Here is a 23,790-nt window from a genome sequence, read left to right as displayed (position 1 = left end):
ATAAGAACTAGTTCGGAGTTTCTAAGCAAGCGCAGGTGTCTAATAAATCCATGGTGGCGTTGTACTTTTTGAACGCCAGGTGGCGCCTATAAAATGTCTGCTGGCTTTTATTAAACGTGTAGTGACGCCATATAAACGCCAGGTAAAGCTTTTGGACTTCAGGTAACGCTGGAAAGCAATCCAATTTGACTCTCCACACACCTGTTACCTACATAAGTGTTTACCTGGCAGAGCTAAGAAATTAATTCTGGATGAATATCTCGTTAAAACAATAAACTTTGGGGCGTGCTGTGGGGGCGCAGGGGATAGCCCGACCCACATTGGGAGGCCCTGAGTCCTCGTCGCGGGTTCGATTCCCGGACCCGGCGACATTTGCCACATGTCTTGCCTACTTTCATATAAGGGACACTAGAGCCCTCAAAAGACCCCCTGGAGGGGAGGGGAAAAAACCAAACTTTTTTTGGTATGATGACATGTATTTTATATCTAGACGTAAAATCTGACAGATTACTACGGAGCCCCTAAAGGGACATGGAGAATTGCGCAGTAATTTTTTCTCTCAACACGCCGGAGGTTTCCTGGAATGTGATTGGTTGTCAGGAGACTTGGCTTCTAACCCAACTGAGCTCACGCGGGAGGAGGTGTAGGTTAACCACTCATAGACGCTAAACCGGGAAATTTGAAGAAACCACGTCTTCATAAATTGAAACTGTTTCTTTGGATGTTTATATCAAGAAAATCACGAAGTGGACGAAATATGACGGTAATAGCAAAACACAAACATGGCGGACACTTGGAGATACGAGGCATAGCTGTGCGACGTTAGCTCTCAGTGATTAGCTTCGGGCCTCTAGCTGTAGGTGTGGCTTTTCCGGTGAAAAAAGAAAATGAGAAGCATGGCCATAAAAAAAAAATCATATTTTACATGGAATACCAATGTTATATGCAGTATAAATATTTCATAATTTTTAGAGATAAATTTGGAGTACCTCAAAAAGCCCATTTCATGACCAGGCTGGTAGACAAGATAAAATCTATTTGTCCGATTATCAACAGTAACTTAATTCCTACACACATTGTTTTCTGTTTTAAATGCTAAATAACTTCACCAATTGTTACATAAATGTTCCTCACAGAAGTCATGTCAAAAACTTAATTATAATGGCATATTATCAATTTTCTTTTGTTTGTTTTTTTTCCAAGTTTGATTTCACACAGTTGAAACCAGAAGTTTAAATACACCAAATGAATAGATATTATTCCATAAGCTTAGTTAGTGCCAAACTTTGTTTCTGCTTGGAATATTTCAATACGATTTGGTGGAGTAGATGGTGTTCAGCTAGTAATTTCTCCGGGATTCTCACCTCTTAGAATGTTAACAAAAGATTTTGGAAAAAGTAATCTATTTCTCATAGAGGTGGAAAAACACTTGTCTTACTGATGTGAGCTGATTAGTGCCGAGTCGGCGAAAAGAGAAGGAAGAAGAGTCAGATCATTTGTGCTTGCTACAGAACTGTGAACCTGAAACAAAATTCACATGATAAACATACAGTAGGAGTGTAATATCTGTAAATATTATTTGGGGAAACAAACAGAATAAAATGGGCTTTCACAAGTGCTGTAGCAAGCATTTCAAAAGTGTGATGGATGTGAGAATGAGATTGTGGCCTTTAACCAATTCATGCTCTAATTACCTTGAATGGGTCTATCTCTAAAAATCTGTTAATTATGTAAAATTCTCACAGTTGCTCCACAAATAGCATTTAACTGAATATTAGGCTGCAAAATGTAGGTGTCTATTTTATGTTTTGTTTCTCCTTGGTGCAGTATTTTGAGTTGCTGGTTGTTATCGCTTCATTTTCATCCAACATCGTCTCCCGCTGGGATGGGAAGTGCTGCTCCAGGCAGGTAAGACAAAACTGCACTTACTGGACACGAAGGAAAACAATCACTGTATACACATCACCCTTAGCAGACCATCCACGCCATAAAATATGGTAGTGGCATCCTCATGCTGCAGTGATGCTTTTAAATAGGAAGAGTAAAGCTGGCTAGGATTGATGGAAATATAAAGTGAGCCAAATACAGGACAATCCTGAATGAAAAACTGTCTCTAGTTGTGTTTTCATTACAGATTTGCACAAAACTTTGTCAATATTCCACTAATATTAAAAACCCTCCACAATTGCCACGTTTCCATTGCAGATTTGTGAAATACACAAATTTTAATACAACAGCAAAATCCCCTCATCCTAGCACAAAAAACGTTTTATCAGAAAATGTTGGGTTTTTTTTTTTTCAAAATTGGCGTGTTTCCACTAAGCAGATTTATTTATGTCATTCTAATTTGTGTACAGTAATTTCATGGTCAATGGAAACGCAGCTACAGGCTAAAGACTTGGTCAGTTCATCTTCCAAAAGAACAGTGAGTCCTAAAAAGTACAATAGAACAATAAAATAGTTCTTATCGAAGTATATTTATGTTACTAAGTTGGTGTTGGCTGTGGTGATAAATACAAGTGCACACTTTTTAGATTGTTTTTCTAAAAAAGTATACCACACAGTTACGTGCTGCTTTGTGTTTATGATAAAATTCCCCCAAATAAATGGACGTTTGTGGTGGCGAAACAAAATGAGAAAGTGTATGAATATGCTTTATTATTTGTGCATATGTAAAAAAAGCCACTCTTTTACACATGCACAGCAAAGAGACTAAACAAAGTTCTCAGTTAGCATTAGATCTTTATTTCTCATGTCACTTTAAAAGCTTACATTTAACTTGGGAATTTTCAAATGACACAAGCAAAGATTATATACAGTACTATAAATCATCAGCTATAATAAAGGAAATCAAATGTACACATTTTGTTATTTCTGTAGCATATGTTTTTTTTTCTGAAAGGTATAGATATATTTTCTTTTGCCAGAGGCAGATGCCCATATCCATAAAGCATTCCATATTTCCATACTTAACTCTTTGCTGTTATAAAAATATCGAATATTTCTTAATTTTTCTCAATCCCTGTTTTGACAAGTGCATCTTGATGCGACTCCTCAACATTATTGCTGCAATAGCACAGTAGTAAATTCTGGAACTCTTAAGTAAACATATATATAGTAAAACATGGCTATTAGCAACTGGTTTTGTTTGCTGTTTTTTCTTCTTCTTCCTCTTACAGGAGTCTTTAAATACTCAACACTTTCAAAGTGCACAAAACGGATCTGAAAATTAGAAAAAACAAACAACAACAAAAACCCAACAAAGGTGCAAATCATACTACTAGTGAAAGCGTCAGAGAGGACATGGCACTTCTATAGCAAGAGATGAAGATGGTCTAGGATGGCATTGAACTGTGCAGCTAGGCTTGATTTGGTCAGAATAAATGATGCGGTTGAGCTCTTGTGGTCAGACACGGGCCGGTACTGGAAGTTCTTCTGATTTCTAAACCGCTGAAATTTTGCGTCACATTGGTTCAAGGGTGTAAAAAGTCCTTTCAGTGAAAGTTAAGAGAGAGTGCTAGAGCGTCTGTTGTCTACGGAGCACAGAGTTCCTGCACTGCTGGTCAACTAGCTTAATTACATCATTTTGTTTTCAACTAGAAAGTCCTGCAGGAATAACTTTCTTTTCTGTTTGTTTGGATTTTTTTGTTCAAATACTAAAGGCAGCCATAACGATCCAATGCCGGCCCTTGCCTTCTTTCTTTGCCAGTTTATCCTCATTTCCACTTTACTTTCTCAATACTGCTAAACCAAAGAAAAAGAAAATACTTCAACTGATATCAGTTTAATGTGGTTCCTCCCTTGTAACGGTCCACTACCTTTATTCTAGTCCTAAAGTCTTTCAGTTCCCTAAACATGAATACAGGTAGGGATTTTTTCTGCTTCTTCTACACAAAGTTAACTTAATGATGCTGTAGGATGTTGAAATGAAACACTGAAACTCAGTCACTTAAAAGAAAAAAAAAGAAAACAAAAAAAGACAATTATCACATGTGTGTAAAACAAAACCAACTAAATCTGCGACGAATGCTAGAACGCTGAAAAAGGCAAGGCATTTTCTGTCGGAGTAACCTTTGAGATGTTTTAAATACCTACGTTGTCTTTAATCAGTATCTACAAAATGCGCGTCGACCATTTTGTACACAGTGATTTATTTTCCGCAATGATAACTCGTAATCATGTACAGCATGGCGCCCCCTCCTGCCTCGGAGGACAAAGTCCACTTAAAGCACTTTACCTGAGGTTTCTTTAAGAATGCTGCAATTTGCCTAAACAGGGAGTTTCACAAACAAAACCGAACACACACACGCACACACACACATACCTGCGCACACCCACTCACACACACATACAGCTTTTAAACTCGGATAACATCCCTGCAGGTTCATCGAGCATGCTCTCGTAGGTTCTGGGGATATGACGCCTGCATTTAGAGAACGGGGCGGGACTGACGGGAGACTTTCAGCTCCTCATCCAGCACAATCCATGCAGAGACTCTGTGTGAGGCATGAGGAGTGTCACATGTGCAAAAGCCCAGGGACAGACTTGGCTATTGCTGTTTTTTTTTTGCAGCTGGTCGCTTTCACTTTTGAGTATTGTTTTTCTTTTTCCCCCTGCTGCACCATCGTAGCTTCCAAAGATCTTCTCTCGTTAATGGATAAAAGAAGCTCTGCAAAGTGTCTCTGTTCTCCACTTTGGAGTTCAGTCTTTTTTTTTCTTTTTTTTTTTAAATAACAGGCTAAGTTAGCGCCCCTCACATGGAGGTCAAATGCAGCCAGCTGGTATTGAATGACTTGACCCTCAACGTTTAACCCTCTGACCTGGCTAGGGTGTTGATGGGATGTGGGGACCTGGGAGAGCAGGTTTAGGGGTAGAGAGCCCATCTCTAGGGGGAGGAGGAAGATCTTCTGCTTGTGGAGAAGCTGTAAAAGTAAAACAAATGGTCAACAATGGAGCAGATATTGAGCTGCATTCTGTATGAACATGAGTAGAGCGGTTACCTCTGGAGCCTTTGCACCATGTGAGCCACGAGGGAATCGGAGATGCCAGGGTAGGCCTCTTCAGCCAGCAGGATGGCCGCTCTCAGCTCGTCCAGAACCAGTGGATTCCCGTTGACCTGCTCCTGCCGCGCCTTTAGCTGAGGTGGGGGTCAGAGAGGAGGCGTGACCCAACTAGTTCAAACGCTTTGTAAAAGTATCCATACCCGTTAAACTCATGTCGTGTGACCTAATAACAAGGAAGAAACTGTACGTTTTCCTCCTAGATATTAAAGTCTCCTAAAGTGCCCCAAAAAATCACCACTGGTTGTTTTCCCATGTCTAGAGAAGTGTCTCACGCGGAGACAGATTTAATATTGTGAAAATGCTCAAGGGCCAACAGTCCTTCCTGCCCCTTGAACCATAAAAGTCACATTGAAATGTAATATTCTACAGCCGGACATTGTTCTACGCTTTGCTTCATCCAGAGGGTCTGGACTCTGCTGTTGAGAAACGGCTGTTTCCTGAAGGTGTGGACTCTGTTGAGGTTTTAAATGTTACCCAATCACTAACGTTTGTATGTAATACACCAGTTCAATGCTATGAATCTTACCAGAAATTGCCAGTAAACAACCATCCACTGCAAAGAAAAAAGTGCCAAGTCAAACAAGATGGCTGCGAATGTTATGTCAATATTCGAAAAATGGATTGAACGGCTTTGTTCACTTCCTCCACTGTCATTGCCAGAACTACAGGCCGATTATAACTGAAACAACACAGAAAATCAATGCCATTGTTCACAACTTCTTAAACTCTTTACTGTATTTTCATGGTGTAGCTCATCAACTTTAATTTCTCTATCTCAGGGGTCTCAAACTCCAGTCCTCGAGGGCCGCTGTCCTGCAGTTTTTAGATGTGCCACAGGTACAAAACACTAGAATGAAATGGCTTAATTGCCTCCTCCTTGTGTAGATCAGTTCTCCCAGCCTTGCTAATGACCTAATTATTCTATTCAGGTGTGGTGCAGCAGAGGCACATCTAAAAGTTGCAGGACTGCAGCCCTCGAGGACTGGAGTTTGAGACCCCTGCAGTCTATCTGAAGTAACTTTTAGACTTCGTCTTGACAAAGAGTATCCACAAACCTTTGGGTTTTTAAGTCACTTTCACAAGTAGTTAAAAATGGGAGTTCCAAGACATGGCTCTCTCTCTTAAACTGATGGGCCAGTAAGGCAGAGCAATAATAAGGAGTTACAGAGAGGATAATAGTAATTCAACCAGAACCAGTACGAGCCAATAAATGCCTTTGCTTTTGTAGAAAAGCAAAAGCTTTAGCTTTTCTACAAAAGTACACCCTTTTTAATCTAATTTTATAGTCTCATTTTACAAAACAACAACAAAAAAGCATTACATTTAATTAAATTACATAACTGACTTTCAGAGAGCATTGAGAGTAGGATCCTCACCTCGGCTAATGCAGGAGAAATGACCGTGGTCAGGCTCTGTGAATAAGGCCTCCTTGGAATGTCTTTTGTCTGAGGAAAGAAATTAAAAACCAGTGATGCTTCATATTGTGAGCATTATAAAAACAATGTTTTACAAAAGCATTGGCTGACCTGGTCCGTCCCCCCTGACTGACCCTCTCCGTTCTGTAGTTTCTTGGGGTCCTTTTCTCGGATGGTGAAGATCCAATCATCACTGCCAAAGTCATTCCCGCCCGACGCCTGGCCGTCCTGTTCTCTGATTGGACCGACATTTCAAAAGATTTATCAGTATAAGCAAAGAGTCTGATCAGCTCTCAAACTAAAGATGAAGGATGAACTTTATTTCCTGCTGAAACGGCAACACACTTACGAGTCCGACTCATCTGAACTGGACTCTGTAGTTCTGGACTGCTCAGCCTTCCACCTCTTGTACTTGTCCACCAGCTCTGTCAAGTATGACGTCTTTTTCGCATGGCGGACGATCAATTTATGCTTCAGCAGTTCTTTGGCAGTCGGCCTCTGCAGAAAGAGCGAAAAAAAGAAAGTGAGGCAATGCAGTCTGGAGAAATGAGCCAAAACATACAGAAATAATGTATGTTAATAATGCAGAATTACGCTAGACTACATACAAAACTGGGCTCTTTGTTGAGGCAGGCTTCGACAAACTCCTTGAGAGGTTTGCAGTAGTTGCCCTCGAGTGTGGGCGGATTGTTCTTTGGAATGAGGAATAACACCTTCATGGGATGGAGGTCTGAGTGAGGCGGCTCGCCTTTCGCCAGCTCAATAGCTGTGATTCCAAGTGACCAGATGTCGGCCTGGAGCGCGCGGGAGAAATAGAAATAACAGAAATGCTTTCAAACGATACAGTTTCTTGCACAAGAATGCAAACCCCTTGACACCTTCTGTTTTCAATGGATTTATTTAGTATTGTCACAAACCAACAAGTGCTAAACAATTAATCAAATTTTTCATGATTAATCGATAATTGAAATCGTCAACTTATTTTGTAATTGATTAATTGTTAAATGGAGTTTACAGACTCAATAAAATCCCATTTGCTGAAAGAACAACATACTCAGAGCAATAATTAAGTCAAAACTGTACAAAGATTTAAAAAACAAACTTTGTAAATATGCTACCCTCAACTAAAACTTTAGTTGATAGTTGAAAAATCTGCAGATAATTTTATTTTTAATCCTTTAAAATCCTTTAAACCAATAGAATAATTGATTACTGAAGTAACTGTTCGCTGCAGTCCTAAAACCAACTCAAAGTAGTGAGTAATTCTTTCCAGGTGTCAAAAGCTTGCTCAGTTTGAACTCACCTTAGAGTCATACGCGGACTGTTTGATCACCTCCGGGGCCATCCAAAAGGGCGTCCCGACAAAGGTGTTCCGTTTGATCTGAGTGTCTGTGAGCTGGCCCGCCACTCCGAAGTCGGCCAGCTTCACCTCTCCTTGCTCGGACAGCAGCACATTGGCAGCTGTGGACAAACGGAGAGGTCTAACGGTGGAAAAACTACTACAAAGCTATCCGTCTACATCGATTTGGCATCAAACGGAATTCTCAGGTGAAACACAAACTGTATAATGAATGAAGGCTTAAGTGGATGTCTATAACATTAATGCGCAACATGATATTCACGTGTGTGCACTCTCTGAAGCCATTTAGTCAGCTACCTTTAATATCTCTGTGGATCTTCTTCTCTGAGTGCAAGTACTCCAGACCCTTTAGGATCTCTCTGAGGATTGTGGCAATCTGAGTCTCATCTAATGCGCCGGGCTCCATCTGTGACAGGAAAACAAACAGAGACACATGGCCATCAGGAACAGTACTCATTTCACTAAACAGTGGCAATATGTGTAGATAAAATTCTAAGCTAGCTTGGATTTGGTGGAATGTATTAATAGTAGTGGGCATAAAAAGTTATTGCCCACTTGCAGATTTCATTGCTTTGGTGTTTTTTGTCACAACTAAATGTTTCAGATGATCAATGAAAAAAAAAAGAGACAAAGGCGCACCACATTATAAGGCGCACCTTCAATGAATGGCCTATTTTAAAACTTTTTTCATATATAAGGCGCACCGCATTGTAAGGCGCATAGAATAGACGCTACAGTAGAGGCTGGGGTTACGTTATGCATCATGGAACTGCGCTAAAGGGAACGTCAACAAAATAGTCAGATAGGTCAGTCAAACTTTATTAATAGATTACAAACCAGTGTTCTGAAAACTCCATTCATTCCCAAATGAATAAACAGCTGCTTTATTATTTTCCCTGAGGTAAAGTCAGTGACGTGGTATTTTAGTGAGACAGTTTATCTTTTAACAACAGCAAGGTATAACATATAGTGGAGGGGAACGTTTCCTCGATTCAATAAACACGTAAAAAGTCTGATACTGTTACGGTAAATCAAACGTTAGTGCAATCACAATATACAGTAAATCCACTTCCGCACCATTGATTCGTTCATGTTAAATTCTCTCGCTGCTGCTCTATTCCCCTGTTCTACTGTGTGACTGATCGCCTTGAGCTTAAACTCTGCGTCGTAAACGTGTCTCTTAATAGAAGCCATTTTGGGGTCTTTACACAAAACCCAGCGTGCACCGCGCGCTTCTTCTTCTACAGGGGAAGCCCGCGGCGGCAGCGGCTGCTTACCGTAGTTGCGAGACCTGTTGTGGCTCAATATTGGTTCATATATAAGGTGCACCGGATTATAAGGCGCACTGTCGGCTTTTGAGAAAATTGAAGGTTTTTAGGTGCGCCTTGTAGTGCGGGAAATACGGTAATAGAAAAAAAAACAACTATCCATATCAACACAAATATGATAAATCTTCAGTTTTTAAATCCTAACTCAGCTGTGATTAGTTTTTTTTTTGGTTCCATTTCATTAGCCAAACCAGGATTAGATTACCAGATCTGTATAGTTAAGAAACTACTTAAGTAGAAGCTCTCAGACAATATGAAGCAGGCTAAACATAAAATCCCAATAAGCAACACCATGCCCTGATCTAAAGAAATTCAAGTTGAGAACAAAGTCATTGACATGTGTAGGTACAACCCAAAGAGTAAAGAACTGGACTGTTCAAAGTCCTCTTTGACTTTGACTAATGACCAGCCTAGGCATGCTAGTCACTTTCATTCAGATCAGTAGCTAGCTTAGCCTCCTGCGACAAAGACATAACACTAACATAACAGCGAAAACTTGAGTATTGTGCACACAATACTCTCAATTCTGTCTAGAAATTGAGATACAAATGTTGAAGTTTTTTTCCCTCCAAGCTACATAGACTACCCAATATTTGAGATCTAGGTTTGCTAGGAACTTAAAGCAGCAATACTTTAGACCCTTTTTTAATGGGTTTTTTTTTTAGGTTATAACATGCAGTCCTATTTGTAACAACTTCCTAATGTCTTTGAAGTGCAAACCTCTGCAAATAGCTTTAGACTCTGTCACTAATTTGCCATCCGAGTTTTGCTGAAGTTCAGTAAAAAGAAACGAGGCATAAGGACAAGCAAAGCAGACATTTTGTGTGAACAGAAAATTTACTTACCAAATCTAAGGCAGAGCCCCCACCCAAATACTCCATGATGATCCATAGCTTTGTGTCCTGCATTGACGGAGACAGAAAAAGAATAGAAGCTCTTTACTGCTTGGCTGCATGTAAGAAGAAAACGCACAGACTCCCAAATTCAGATGCTTAACACAAAACTTCCAACAAGCCAGCGAAAACTTGAATAAGTTCTGATGACCCTATTAAGAGTCTGGTGGTCAGGTGGGTGTTTCAAATCATCTGAGGCTAATCCTTTTTTTAATTTGGGATTATTCACAAGGAAGAAGTGGGTTAGAGAAGAAAATCTCATTTCATCAGCTCATTTAAGATGATGCTATGCCAGCTAAAACAAAGATCCGCTATATGTCCAGTGCTTTGGAAAACCACTTGTTTAACTTTTTTACACACCTTGTAATGATTACAATCATAAACTTTAATGTACTACATTTGGATTTCATAAGACAGCCCACATACTCTTTCCTTTCCATTTTGTGTTTAGCTAACGCATATAACTCAGTTAAACTACGTTAAAGTTACGATGTAGCAAAATGTGAAAAGTTACTGGAGGATATTGTGAATTTGTAATTAGGTGGCTACCTTCAGGTAAGAGCCGTAATACTTGGTAACAAACGGACTGTCGCATTGGCTCAGCACAGTGATCTCCTGTTGGATGTCTTCAATCTCATCTTCCGCTTCCTCCAAGTCTATGATCTTAATGGCCACCACCTTCTGCGTGCGATTGTCGATGCCTTTGAATACCTCGCCAAAGGAACCCTTTCCGATGCGCTCCAACTTGGTAAACAGCTCCTCGGGGTCCACTCGGACATTCTGGTTGTTGACGGGAAGAAGCAAGGGAAAGGGACAGGGAAGGTGGATTTAAATAAAAATCATAATAAACAGAATGAAAGAAAGGTTGGGAATAAGTCAGAAACACTGGCAGGGTGGCATTCTTTCACTCATTGCAACACTCGGTTTATGTAAAGAGAGAGAAAGACACGGGAGAGGTAAAAAGGGGAAGAGTAATGACTGGATAACGTGCAGGTTCAAAATAAAAGTAATAAAATTAAAACCAACTGCTAGATTTATCATTTTACTCCCTTTAATCCTTAGATAGACCTTTAGTATGTTGATGACAGTGTAAAGACTCACTAATCAGCTAACGGCTGCAAGTTCACCTATAAAACAGCCAACATGGACTTGAAACACGACATTCAACGGAAAAACCGAACCAGGAAATACATTTTCCACAATGTGCTATAGGACATTTCTCTGTGGCATTCATATCATAGAGTGAAATGGGGAGAAAACAACTTGCGTACCACGGGAAGTGAACTAAAATGACTTAACTCTCCAGAGGCTGTTATGTGGAAAACACTAGAGTAGGCGCTGACAAAAAACAACTTCCTTTTATGACCTCTTTTGGCCAGAGAAATGCTCATTACAGCCACTTTAAGGCAGCAGACTTTTGAAAAGAGAGACCCTCGTTCTTATGAAAAGACATCAAAAGCTGCTGAAAAGAAAATACACATTTTCCACAAAAAGCATTAAGAAAGGAATTTATGTTCAACACTGTCGATTTAAAGCCGGGGGTTTGCATGCATCCCTGTTCCAACACACCTGAACCAAACAGCTTAATTACCTCCTCAGTAGGCAGTCTAGTTTTCCAGCTAATGACCTCATTATTTGACTCAGGTGTGTTGAAGCAGAGATGCAAAAGTTGCAGGACACCAGAGCTAGGTGACTGAATTTGAGAACACCTGGTTTAGGTGATTGGTCGGGTCTAGGTAAGTCGAATATTGTCCTGAAGTCTATTTAAAGATGATAAAGTCAGCGGCTCTGAGGGTTTAATATGTAACCCAATCCTGCTTTAAACTTAAGAACTTTCTCTCTACCTGTCTGATGCTGTTTGCTTGCCAATTTCTTTAAAAAAACCTATTAAGTCTTGACTGAACAGCTGCATCCCTACTGAGATTAAATGACAGACTCAGTTGTATCATTTATTCTGGTTTAATTGTCTTCTTTAGGCAGTTTGTTCCTCTGAATTGTGTTAAAGTAAAAGAGGAATTCAAATGTTTATGTATCGAAAACCTAGCATCCTACATGGTTTAGATGACCTACTCCTCCAACACAGGTTTTAGAAATGGCTGGATTACTTCCTCAGCATGTCATCAGGTTCTGCAGAACATACTAATAATTTAATCAAGGTGTGCTGGATCAGCGGAACATCAATAATATTCAGGATGGGACTTGGCAACCCCAGATGTCCTTGGCAAACCCAAATGCAACATCTCTCTCTCTCTCTCTCTCGGGGTTTCAATTACATGGCGTGTCATTTTTAGAATTTTAAATCCTGAGGTGTCTCGTGATAATTTCCGAGCCATACTAAGGTCCTTAAACGCCTCATCTCACTAAGCTGTTTAGGTGCACAGCATTATTAACCCTCGACAGGGACTCGGTGTACAGTATGTTCTAATGCCCTCCCCTGCATAAAGTAAAACAAGCCCATTAAAAACACTTCTTACCTGCATCCCCGGCAGGTTACCCTGAACGGGAGAATGGGCCATGATGAAGCCGACTGGGTTTGCTCCTCGTCCTGTAACAAGGGGGCTTAGATCGCCCCGGCTGTGATGCTTTCAACGCTATTAATCCTGTAGGACTCCTGGCTATCCAGATTTGAAGAGAACAGTTTCCGCGGCTGTTAAACTGTGACACCACCGTCCTCCCAACACTCACTGAAGTACCTTTACAGTCATAGAACAGCCTAAAGAGTCCAAAAACAGCTGAGCCCACTAACTGACGTCTGCTAACGCAGATGCTAGCTGCGAAGCTGCAAACAAGAAATCCGCAATGTTAGCATGCTAACCTGCTAGCTAAGCGCTAAATCCAATTTGTCTCTTTAGAAAGTTGAGCTGCTGTAACTAACCTTATCTCCGATAACTTATTTAGACGCAGCCGCTATTTATATTGGAACGAGCCCAAGTGTCACTTTGTAATTGCACAACGTCTCAGTAATGATGCTGTCAGATAGCAAACATGGTTAGCAGGTTAGCTCCCAGTAGACCCGATAAACGGTCCTAGTGCGCGCCGCCGCGGAGCGCACTGTGTCTGCATCCGGCAAGAACAAGAGCCGGAGTCCGGGCTGCACCCAGCCTATATCTCCGCCCTGACCAGTCCTCAGCACCGCTTGAAACCCGGCGTCTTCAACAGGGGGGGCAGCTCACAGATGTTTTTGTTTCCTCCCTCACTTTCGACCCGTAATCTCGGCCATCTTGTCGGTGCCGTGACGCCGAGCTGGGCGGATCCGGATCATCAGCAGCAACATCCTGACATCTCAACAGCCTCGGTGCTGATGCCAGCCGCAGACTGATATTCACATAGCTTTTCAGAAAACTTCCAGCAACTTGGTCACATGAAAATACAAGTTGCAAATATGATCAAATAAATGACTCCAAATTAATGACACCATTCGTTATGGATGGATTATTATTTTGACCAAAATTTGTAAAGCCCCTCTATTTCTTCATCATGAGTTTACATACAGAGCTTTGCAAAGATATTCAAATCTCTTGAGCTTTTTCACATTTTACCTTGTTACAACTACAAATCGCAATGCATTTCATTGGTATTTTATGACACGTCAACACAAATTATACATTATTGGGGGGGAACATATGTGCACAATAAATAGTTTTACAGAAAATATGAAAAGTGTGGCATGCAAACCCCTTTAAGCTGATACCTTTAAATAAAACCCAAAGAGACCTTTTATACACAAGTGCTGCCTATTGCTACTGTGTATGTCTTAGTGATTTTATTTTTATACATGCATATTTTGTTGCTGGGTTTTTTACGGTTTTCGGTTGGGTTTTTTTTGTTTTTGTTTTTTTATGCACCTGTAGAAGCAGATTTACTGGGTGTTAACTTGTCTTCTCTTTATCCTTTTCTATTTTTATCTTTCTTTCCCTTTAAACGTTCTGCATGAGTTCTCTTCCTTTGTTTCTTTTTATCCCTTCCTTTTCCGACTCCGTTTGAACCAAACCCAAAGCAATGTTTAATGAAATTTTTCATGTAGTAAGTGGAGCAATGTAATGAAAGCCATATTGCATGGGAGACAACCTACCGTCCCCTTCTTTACCTCTAGATGGTTTTTGGACCAGATCATTTCTGTGTGTCAGATTTCCAGATGACACTCAAACACCACCACTGTCTCCTTATTTCCCCAGCGTTCTTTATCCGGTCACTTAGGCAGGGCAGGCATGTCCTCCTTTTGTACACGGCTTTGGGACTATCCTTGACTGAGTTGGACAGGCTGTTGCTAAACTGGATCTTGCAGCTTCAGAATTTGTGTCCCTCTCGCCTTGCAGAGCATCTGGAAGAAGTCTCCTGTTGTATTTCCCAATCTTCTCCAACAGATCTGAGACTTGAACCATTTTCAGAAAAGACTAGAAAAAATGTGCAGTTTTTCAAATGGAAAATCTTTCGTCAGGTTAACTGTGCCAGTGAGCTGAACTCTGAAGAGACCAATGTGATGCACCAAATATGCTGTTTATGCAAAATACATTTAAGAGGGTGTGACGTTGGGATGCCCTTACCTCATTTGAACAAAGGCCACAGATATAGGACTGTGAAGTTTAAAACTGTGTTAGACAGATTCCAACAGCTGAACTTCCCATTCAGTCACCAAGTAGGAACCAAAAATAAGATGTTCTTATTAACATGTACCGTAATAAGAAAAAAATGGTTCTAAATAAGGCAAAATGCTTTTTAGCTAAATGTTCGTAACTTTCCGTATATAATTTGTCAAATGTATTCTATTGATGTATCTATATCTACATACAAAGACATTAGAGGCATATGGTTTATGGCTTCTTTGGTAGCACTGGGTCTTACACATAACTTCTTTAATTCCTAAGGTTTAATGTTACTAATCAAGATGAACAGTATACACCAAGTGTAGCTAGTTCTACTAATAAGCTTAGATGGTTTTTAGTACCATCTAAGATGTACACACTTTCAAGGACAAACTTGAAAGTGTGTTCAAGTTAGTCCTTGAACACACTTTCTTTGTTATGGAACATGGTACTGGAAACTTTATGCTCTGGAAATGTTTTTCTTCAGCAGGAACAAGGTAACTGGTCAGAGTTTCACCGCCTAAGAACCCCGTCACCCTCAACCTGTGATGACACCCGCAGCTGGCTGACGACCACAGCAGCTTCTTCTGCAGGTTTGCAAAACAGACATTCACACCTCCGACACACTCACCCTCACAAAAGGACTAACCACACACCATCACAGGGTTAAAAGAATACCCACCTGTCACCTTGATAGACAGGATCTGACAGAGAGGATCCTCATCAAGGGAAGCTGACAGCTCTGCAAATGTCAGCAGAAATTTGCAGACACAAACCTTTACCTCCAGGTTGGCACTATGGAGCACTATTTGCAGAAGCCAGATTCCACAAAGTCAGTCTCTCCAGTGTCTTCTGTTCCTTCATTCCTCACGTCCTCTTTCTTTCCTACCCTCTGGCAGTCTTGTCTATTGCTCTGTCTGCCTTCCTGAACACAATCCCCAGCTTAGCTTTCCTGCCCCTTTTGTGTCTCTGCCATGGCTGTAAGTTTTGTTTTGTCTTTGTTTTCAATAAGCCTCCCCAAACAGGATCTTACCATCTTCCACAACAACTAAATAAAACAAGGCTGCCAGCCCAGCAATGGTCAAAGAGTAAATGATGGAAATTAAATTATAAGTTATTTTATTTCTTCTGGGTTTGTATAAACTTGACAATTATACTGAAGTAGAAGAACCATTGACAATAGTGAGGTTTTTAACTTCACCACAACAGAGGTCCTGAGTGCTTTAATCTTAAACCACTCTTCTTAAAGATGGCAACTTAAATTATAACTGTGTTACTGTGTAATTTATAACCTTGACTTTAAATGAAATCTCCTTGGACTGGAAATCTGTCCTTGCTACTCTTTTACAAAAAAGTGGCCTCTGTATTTCAAACAATTGCAGAGCAATGTCTAAATCTATCTGTCTTGGCAAAGGTCCTGTTCAAAGGATATCTGACCATAAACTCTTTTTTTCTCTCTCTCTCCATTTCAGTCAGGTTTCTGCAAAAATCACAGTATTGTTACCTCTACTTTTATAACTGTAATTGGTTGATTGATTACTGTAATCAAATGTCTTTCAGGTTTTGGAAAGTATCTCACTATAGTAGAGCCCAGATGGTTCAGATAGAGGGCTATTCTATGGAAAAATGTGTCCCTCAGGGCTTTGTGCTCAGTTCATTACTAGTCATTATTTATATAAATACTGGATATATCATTCCAAACTCAACATTCCAATTTTTCCAGATGACGTCATACGCTGCTCAGCACCCACTCCTACTGAAACCTTTCAGTCTTTACAAGTTGCATTTGATGTAGTGTAGGAGCCACTTTGTCAGCGGCAACTTGTTTTAAATGCATGATGTTGACTGCTTCAAAAATTCTGAACTCTACACAATACACAACCCCACACAATACATGGACAACAAATAGTTTGTCTACTTTTTAATAAATTGAGAATTTTTTGAATGTTAAGGACTTAACTTTTATATAATGTAATTAAAAGTTATTTTAGGATCTTACTACAGAAATAAGTCTTGCTTTTCCTATTGCGTGAAACAGAAATTGGGGGAAACAACCTTTCTCCCTATTCTGGATAATGGAGACGTATGTAAACGCTTCCATTGTCCGCACATGCTAGATAATGGGGTATTGAGATTTGTCATCAACTGGCTTACTCAACATTCTGTGCTCAACTATAAAATTAATTGGACATCTTTATGTATACAACAGCTCAGTCATTGGTGTGTGGTTATTTAAAAAACTATTCTGGGTACTATTCCTTCTTATCTATCTTGTCTATTAACAACAAAACATGAAAGTTGCAATCTTAGCTCTATGGATGTTGTGCAATCTGTAGGCTCCAAATTAGTCTAGACCTAAAAAAAAACAATTTGGTAATAAGACTGTGAAGTCCAAAGAATTTTATGACCCTCATATTGTAGTCATAGTGGTAATTTTTCATGCATTCCCATCTTTTATAGCTCATATATATGAGCTTTAACATTTCTCACATTTTCACAACCACAAACCTTACTGTGTTTTATTGGGATTTATGTGACAGGCCAACACAAAGTAGTGCATAATTGAAAAGTTGATGTAAAATTAATAATGGTTTTGGAAATTTTTTCACAAGTAATCTTAAAAATGTGGCTTGGTTCAGTATCCGCTGCCTTCCCCCCGCCCACCCTTTCTTTTTGAGTCAGTTTTTCAGTCTAGTATGTAGGCCAATAATTCAATGATGGCCTCTTCTGACAACAACGCCTTTTTCAACATGTTATCTATGTCAAACTTCAAAAAGGTCTGCGTATAGTTGAACAGTAAAAAAACCCCAACATTCTGGTTCGGTTGACAAGTGACCAGAAGAGGGCGCCATTGCGTTAACTTGAACCCAGCAGCATCCGGGGGTGATTTGGATGCCAGTTGCCGGTGGAACATTGCGTGCCGCAACAAGAAGCAGAGATGCGATTGACAGAAGACTGCAGATTGCCTGCACGTTGACGGGAATAATAAGACAACCAACACGAAGAGCTGAAAACGACCTATTGAAAAACAAGCCACTATGATTGGCGGATTTCCCCTGTCATGCAAACATGAAAGCCGTCCAACATGGCTGTTATTCTTTCTGTTCCATTTCTGTCTTATTGCTCGTGATCCACACATGACCCTCTGTGTTTTTAAATCTTCTGGTGAAAAGCTGAATTAGAAAAAAACCCGCCTTTCCAGTAGCTCACGTGCACGACTGAAAACATGGAGGTATAAGCCCCCACTGGCAGAAGAAACCCCCGCATAAAAAGTGTGCGCTCAAAATGGAAAGCGCAGCCTCCCCTCCTTTGTGCGTAAACGATGCGGGGCCAGGACAGGAACACTTTGCTACCTTTGTCTGAGAAAACCCGGCCGGCGAATGCTCAGTAGGGGAGGAGAGAAGGATAAAACCTGAAGAAGAAGAAGATAAAAACCCGCCAGCATCAAGTGAGGGTCGCTTTCCAAAGCAGCGGTCTGCCGAGGAGGAGCGCAGCGTCGCCACCTGGTTATAATCTGAGGCCGAGGAAGAGGAGAGTGAAAAGATGGACATCACCGACCAAGGAGCCCAAATGGAGCCGCTCTTACCCACGGTAAGCACACACCGATCTGGATGTTCAGCTTATCATGTGAGCGTAGTTTATTTTCTCGTTGGAAAATATATACAAATATATATATATATATATATATATATATATATATAGGACTGTAAGATGAAACGCTCAAAAATGAGCCGTTCGCCTGATTTTTTAAATATACAAAACGACTCATTTTTGAGCGTTTCACCTCGCAGTCGTGACAGACATGAACGCTCATGATCACACGGGGAAGGAATACCGTCTTAATGTGCCACATTTCAGCTACGAGTCCACGCAGCAAAGCCCAGATGCCCTCAATTACAGAAGTGACGCACAGGTGGGATACACAGCAGCAACAGTTCTGCTTTGCAAATTGGCTTCCCTGCATCTCACCCATACATGTCGTCTATAGCGTGGATCATATGGTTAACATGGGTTTATACACCGCAGACAGTGGAACCTGCTGTCAAAGCTGGGATCAAGATGTTCCAGGAGCTGGAAGTGTTTGATCCCAGCAGGGTGGTGTGTGTCTCATAGGTTGGATGCACTGTAACCAGCTTCCTTTTAATCTCAGGGAAAGATGGCACAGACATTTATAATGTGGATCATCTATATGAGTCAGTACAAGCACAAGCGTCTTGACGTAGTTTCTTTTTAGATCTGCTGCTGGAGTTTAGAGTAATGGTTTAAAAAATGAACCTTAATCCAACCAGCAACGTGAAACATGTAGAGCGTCTTGAAAAAGTATTAATACTCACGTTTTGTCACGTTACATCCATACATTTTTATGTCTTTCTTTTTTAATTGTGTGTGATAGAGCAACACAAAGTAGTGCATCATTCTGAGGTGGAATGAAAATGATGCACAGGTTTCTGAGCTTGTATAAAAAAGGATTCTGAAAAGTGTTGTGCATGTTTTCACCCCCTTTACCAAGATGCCTCTAAAACAAGTCTAGCTGAACAACTTTAATACTTTAGAGTCAACTTTAGCTACTTCAAGTCTTGAAATGGTTTCAAAATAACTTGGACTCTTTATAGATGATGTCTGTGAACATCCACCTTGCTCTAATTTCAAAATTTAGATTTTAATTTATTTTTTATCCACTGTAGCCCTGCCTGTATGTTTAGTGTTTCCTGTCGGAAAGTGAAGGACCCACAGGTTAATTCCAGAACTGCTCCATTTGAATTGTCATCCAGCTTCCTTGTTTATGTTGAATAAAAGCGTTCTCACACTTAGTGAAGCTTTTCTAGGCCAAACATTTCTCGTTTTTTTTTCTCTCTCAAGGTTTTTTATTTTCTCAACAATGCCTTTTTTTTTTCTTGCCAACTGCAAAATTAGAGAAATGCAAGACTAGTAGCTGTGCTCCAATCAGACTCTACCACCCGAGTCGTGAGTCTCGCAGCTCTTCCCGAGTTACTGTAAGCTTTCTGGCTGCTTCTCTGATTAATGTTCTCTTTGCTCGTCCTTTCATTTTCGGCATTCAGCTGTGTCTCGGTAGGTTTGTATTTAGAAAGAGACTGAGTTACACACAGATTAACTTTATTTTCTAATTAAATGTCTCCCAAAGCCAACTGGTGCACTGGATTTTATCATCATAAAAAAACAGATTAAAACATTTCAGATTTTTGTTCATTTTTCTTCCACTTCACACGTGTGCTCTTCCCAATAAAATACAATAACGTCCGCATCAAAACGTACTATTCCAAAGCACTGCCGCATGCATTAGTATTCAGGTGAGACTATGCCATTTAAAGTAATAAAAAAAAGATGGCCACTCCATTGGATGCAGTGTCAGTGCAAGAGCAGGAAGATAGCATCCATTGTTTTGTGCGGACCAGTAATAAAAGCGCTGATTGCTCTGGAGGCCAATCAATAGTCTGACTGCTCTATTTGGGGTGGTGTTATGTGAGGACGTTGTTTTCTAGCATAAGGTGAAGCCTGTAACGCAGCTCCCCCCGCCCCCAGTACACTCAGTGCAGCATGGCTGCTTCCTTGTCATTGTAAGTCATTGCTGTCTCCCCTCACCCCAACACCACCCACTCTTACTGTGCAAGCTGCAAGTGTTGCCATAGTTTCACTCTGATGTGTATGATTATGTGAGGTATTAGTTTGGTGAGCATCTCAGGGGATCTATGTATGTATCAACTCGGTTCATCCAAGGTCAAACATGAAAGTACAACTGATTAACTTCTCGAGAGATTGAGTTGCTTAAATTTACAGTACAGCTTAAAGCAGGGGTGTCCAAAGTCGGTCCTGGAGGGCCGCCATCCTATGTGTTTTAGTTCTCTCCCTGGTTTAACGCACCTGGATCCAATGATGGCTCATTAGAGGCCTTAGGAGAACATTGACAAGCTGAGAAGGTTGTTACTACAACCAGGGAGAGAACAAACACATGCAGGATGCCGGCCCTTGAGGACCGACTTTGGACACGCCTGGCTTAAAGTATTAATACACTTTATACTGTCATGTAAAATCCTATTGAAATACATTGAGGTTTGTGGTTTTATTAGGAACGTGATTATTTCAGAGTATTTGAATACTTGACTCCATTTTTATGTTCAATAATTGGTCCACAGAGTAAATAGATTTTAACTTGTCTCGTTCTTTGACTTTCAGGAACAAAGTTCTCAAGAAAGTAAAGATGTGGTGAGTAGACTCCATCAGTATTTGTTTAAGTAAGACCAACTTTTTTTAATAACCCTTTATTTTTCAATATTTATATAATAGTAATAACATGATGGTAATGGTAGTTTCTCTATGAGTGCATCAGTCTCTTATGTCAATGTGTTGGATGTTTTTTTTTTTGTCATCTTTGACTTTGAGGTTGCATGGTTCTCTGGTTGGTCCACCATTGCCTTACAATCAGGTTGAGGTCTGTACTTTGACTAGGCCATCAGTTCTGTTATAGATTTGTTGGTGTATTTGGCATTACTGTCCAATTCATGACCCAGCTTCAGCCAAGCTGTTAGTCTGTGTCCTTTGACTGCAACACAGGCCCAATCATCACCTTACCAACCCGTAGTGGACAGGTGGTGTGATGTATTTGTACTCATGCAGGGTGTTTAGTTTCCATAGGGTAACATTGAATTATAGACAAATAATTCAGTGTTATAGGTGTAATCAAAAAATACGTTGTTCCAGAAGTGTTTTGTTTCGTTTAGAGAAACAAAAGGCTTTCTCATTGGAACGCTTCAAAGAAGCCATATTGGTTCACTCTTTATTCTGACTGTGCTAACTGAGGCTTGTCGAATCTCTTATGGATTTCTTTAGTCTTTTGTCGTTTCTCTGAGCAATTCACTCTTGGGAAGAATAGATCCTCCTGTCTCAAATGTCTTCCTCTTGTGAACAATTGTTCACTCTAGAAGGGTGGATTTGAATTGAATTCTGGTTTTTCACCTCAGTACATTCCTACTTTTGAAGTTCACTTTGCCAGTTTAAGGGACTTCATGTTGTGAGTTTGTTTAATTTAGATAAATCCAGAGGTGAATTTACTGTAGTTATTTTCTGCTAATATTACAATAGTATATACAATGTTTCCAGGCTTTTTCCTTTGTTATTAAGAACAACGCCTTAATATGTATTATATTTTTAATTTACTAGTGTTATGTCCATCTTTTGTTCCCAGTGTAAAAATATTTTGGTTAAACTTAATATCCCACAGCTGCAGTTGGCTATCTGTGATTAGCCAGCTTGCTTAGCAGATGTCCTGCATTATTGGATCCGAGTTGTGACACATGCCACAATGCATCTGGAATCCTCAGCAGGCTGTCTTCAATCAATAACAGGAATTAAGTGGAGTTGGAGCTTTCAACGCATTAAACGCTTTGAGGAGCTCCCCGGGTGAGAGTCGAAGCAGGCCTCAGAGCCAGTTCTGGAGGACAGCTATGAAGCGTGTTTGCGTTGTATGACATCCACCCTGATGAAATATTGCTTATGCAACTGATGGCTCACAGCCACACCGAGGACAGGACTAAGCACAAAGTGGCAGACATTGGAAAAATGTTGAATCCTCCACTTAGATGAGGTAAAGGGTTCAGCAGAGCGAAAGTATGGGTGCATGAAGCTGGGAGCTTTAGAAAAAAACTTTCATTTGTTTTATTTTTCAGAAATGACATGTTAGAAACTGAATAATGTCCACTGGCTGAGTTTTTAGTGAGGAGATTTTCTTTTCTTTTTTTAAGCAGATATTCTTTTCTTTGTGTAGAACATTTTTACATTACTTTATCTGAACAGAGTTCTGCTTAAATGAACTAACATTGTAAAAAGAAACTTATTTATTTACACTGACCCAAAATAGTATTACATTTACTTTAACTAAATGTAATACTATTGAACTACAATGAGTTTAATTGACTCAAATTGAACTGCGTGAACTTAAGGTATTTAACTGAACTGAACACAATTGAATTCAGCTATACATGATTGAACTGAACTGAACTACCCAATTACTTTATAAGTAATTGCAGTCCTTATAAACTCATGAATATACAAAAAGAGATACGAAAGATGTCAATATTTGGAAAATTAGCAAGAAGAAACTAATTTTGTTCAGCCTACCTGACCTAAATAGGTAAGGTTTTGTCTGATTTTAAGTCAGTCTGAGACAAATGGTGTCACTTTTGTTTTTTAAATTTTTTTTACAGTGTAGGTAAATATTTGGTTTCAACTGAGCCTGACCAAAGTTAAATTGGAGATGTGTTTTGGGTAATCAGTTACTCAAGTAAAAATATCCCATGATGTAAAGGATGGTAGATAAAGGAAGATAAGGGAATAAAACCCTATATCTATTTATTCCTTTATGAATAAAGGAATTTGTCATTAGAAAGAAATCTAAGCAGTCGGTTCAGTCCACTATAAAATCCCAACAATTCACGCAAAAGCCGCACGACTTGGAGTACATGCGGACAGTAGGTCTAAATATGTTGGTACCTAAAGTAACAGATTTTGATCTCCTGGAAGCTGCGCTTGGATGACTCTGACCAGGATCCTCTGTCCTGGAATAGCAGGGTACATCTCCGGCTTGTAGAGAATCAGCAGGGACAGTCAGAGGACGTGTGCTTATGTTGCCTGGGTTATTCTTTGGGATGTTGTGTTCTTCTCGGATCAGTGAAAACCTTTTCCAATTTGGTGGTTTGGCTGTGAAAAACTGGCAGGCGGACAAGGGAGGCAGAGGAGCTACAAGGTTAGAGATAAACGGTTAATGAAGAGCATTGGAATGAATAGTGTTTTTAATAGCTTTTGAAATGGGGAGTTTTGAATTCTGTCTTTATTAGTACAGTAAGATACTGTACCCTGTAAAGGTAGGAATTTTGATGTTGAATGGTTGTAGCATAGCAGAAGAATCTTCTTCTTCTCCCTCTCTGTTCTGCTGACAATGCAGTTTAGCCAGAGAGCAGCTTCTTTACCTGAGGTAGGCTCAGCTGACATACATACATACACAAGCATCGAAATGTGCACATGCAGTGATCAGTGGGACTGCAGCAACTACAGCATGCACCTCTCCCCGCCTGCCGTGTTCAAGATGCGCCGTGACTCGTAGTGGGAAGGTATAGCAGGACTTGTGTGTACCTCC

At 40.2% G+C, this 23,790-nt stretch overlaps 2 protein-coding genes and 1 long non-coding RNA gene across 4 annotated transcripts in view; 2 read left to right on the top strand and 1 right to left on the bottom strand.

Annotated features, from left to right (window-relative positions):
* Positions 1-626: 626 nt before the first annotated feature.
* LOC114140815 (uncharacterized) lies at positions 627-16,586 on the top strand. The gene is made up of 3 exons (XR_003594699.1): positions 627-763; positions 1,828-1,908; positions 15,130-16,586. It is a non-coding gene; the product is annotated as an uncharacterized LOC114140815 (long non-coding RNA).
* stk24b (serine/threonine kinase 24b (STE20 homolog, yeast)) lies at positions 2,726-13,312 on the bottom strand. The gene is made up of 11 exons (XM_028011047.1): positions 12,534-13,312; positions 10,609-10,839; positions 10,012-10,068; positions 8,136-8,244; positions 7,782-7,939; positions 7,087-7,272; positions 6,828-6,976; positions 6,590-6,713; positions 6,440-6,508; positions 5,001-5,137; positions 2,726-4,922 (listed from the first exon to the last, which is right to left on the bottom strand). Exons 1-11 carry the CDS (start codon positions 12,573-12,575, stop codon positions 4,886-4,888), a joined length of 1,299 nt encoding a protein of 432 aa, XP_027866848.1. The 5' UTR covers positions 12,576-13,312; the 3' UTR covers positions 2,726-4,885.
* A 940-nt stretch (positions 16,587-17,526) lies between the features above and the next one.
* Positions 17,527-23,790, top strand: part of LOC114140820 (sodium-driven chloride bicarbonate exchanger-like) — a 46,121-nt gene continuing 39,857 nt past the window's right edge. Inside the window, exons 1-2 of one of the 2 annotated variants that reach the window (XM_028011059.1) lie at positions 17,527-18,233; positions 20,835-20,864. In XM_028011059.1, coding sequence (XP_027866860.1) covers positions 18,186-18,233; positions 20,835-20,864 — 78 coding nt within the window. In that variant the 5' untranslated portion in view covers positions 17,527-18,185. The remainder of the gene's footprint in view (positions 18,234-20,834; positions 20,865-23,790) is intronic. The other variant, XM_028011057.1, reaches the window with a different exon arrangement.

Source organism: Xiphophorus couchianus, chromosome 24 (assembly GCF_001444195.1).
Source record: "Xiphophorus couchianus chromosome 24, X_couchianus-1.0, whole genome shotgun sequence".
In the NCBI taxonomy this organism is placed as follows: Eukaryota; Metazoa; Chordata; class Actinopteri; order Cyprinodontiformes; family Poeciliidae; genus Xiphophorus; species Xiphophorus couchianus.
Note: the sequence above shows the minus strand (reverse complement) of the source record. Positions and strands in the feature narration are given on the sequence as shown.

Bases quoted from the DNA above. Each gene is read 5' to 3' on its own strand.
- stk24b (XM_028011047.1), bottom strand. From the start codon at position 12,575: ATGGCCCATTCTCCCGTTCAGGGTAACCTGCCGGGGATGCAG. The intron at 7,940-8,135 runs GTAGCTGACTAA...GTTTGTCCACAG, and splicing joins GATCCACAGAGATATTAAAG to CTGCCAATGTGCTGCTGTCC. The intron at 6,509-6,589 runs GTCAGCCAATGC...TTCTTTCCTCAG, and splicing joins AGTCAGGGGGGACGGACCAG to ACAAAAGACATTCCAAGGAG.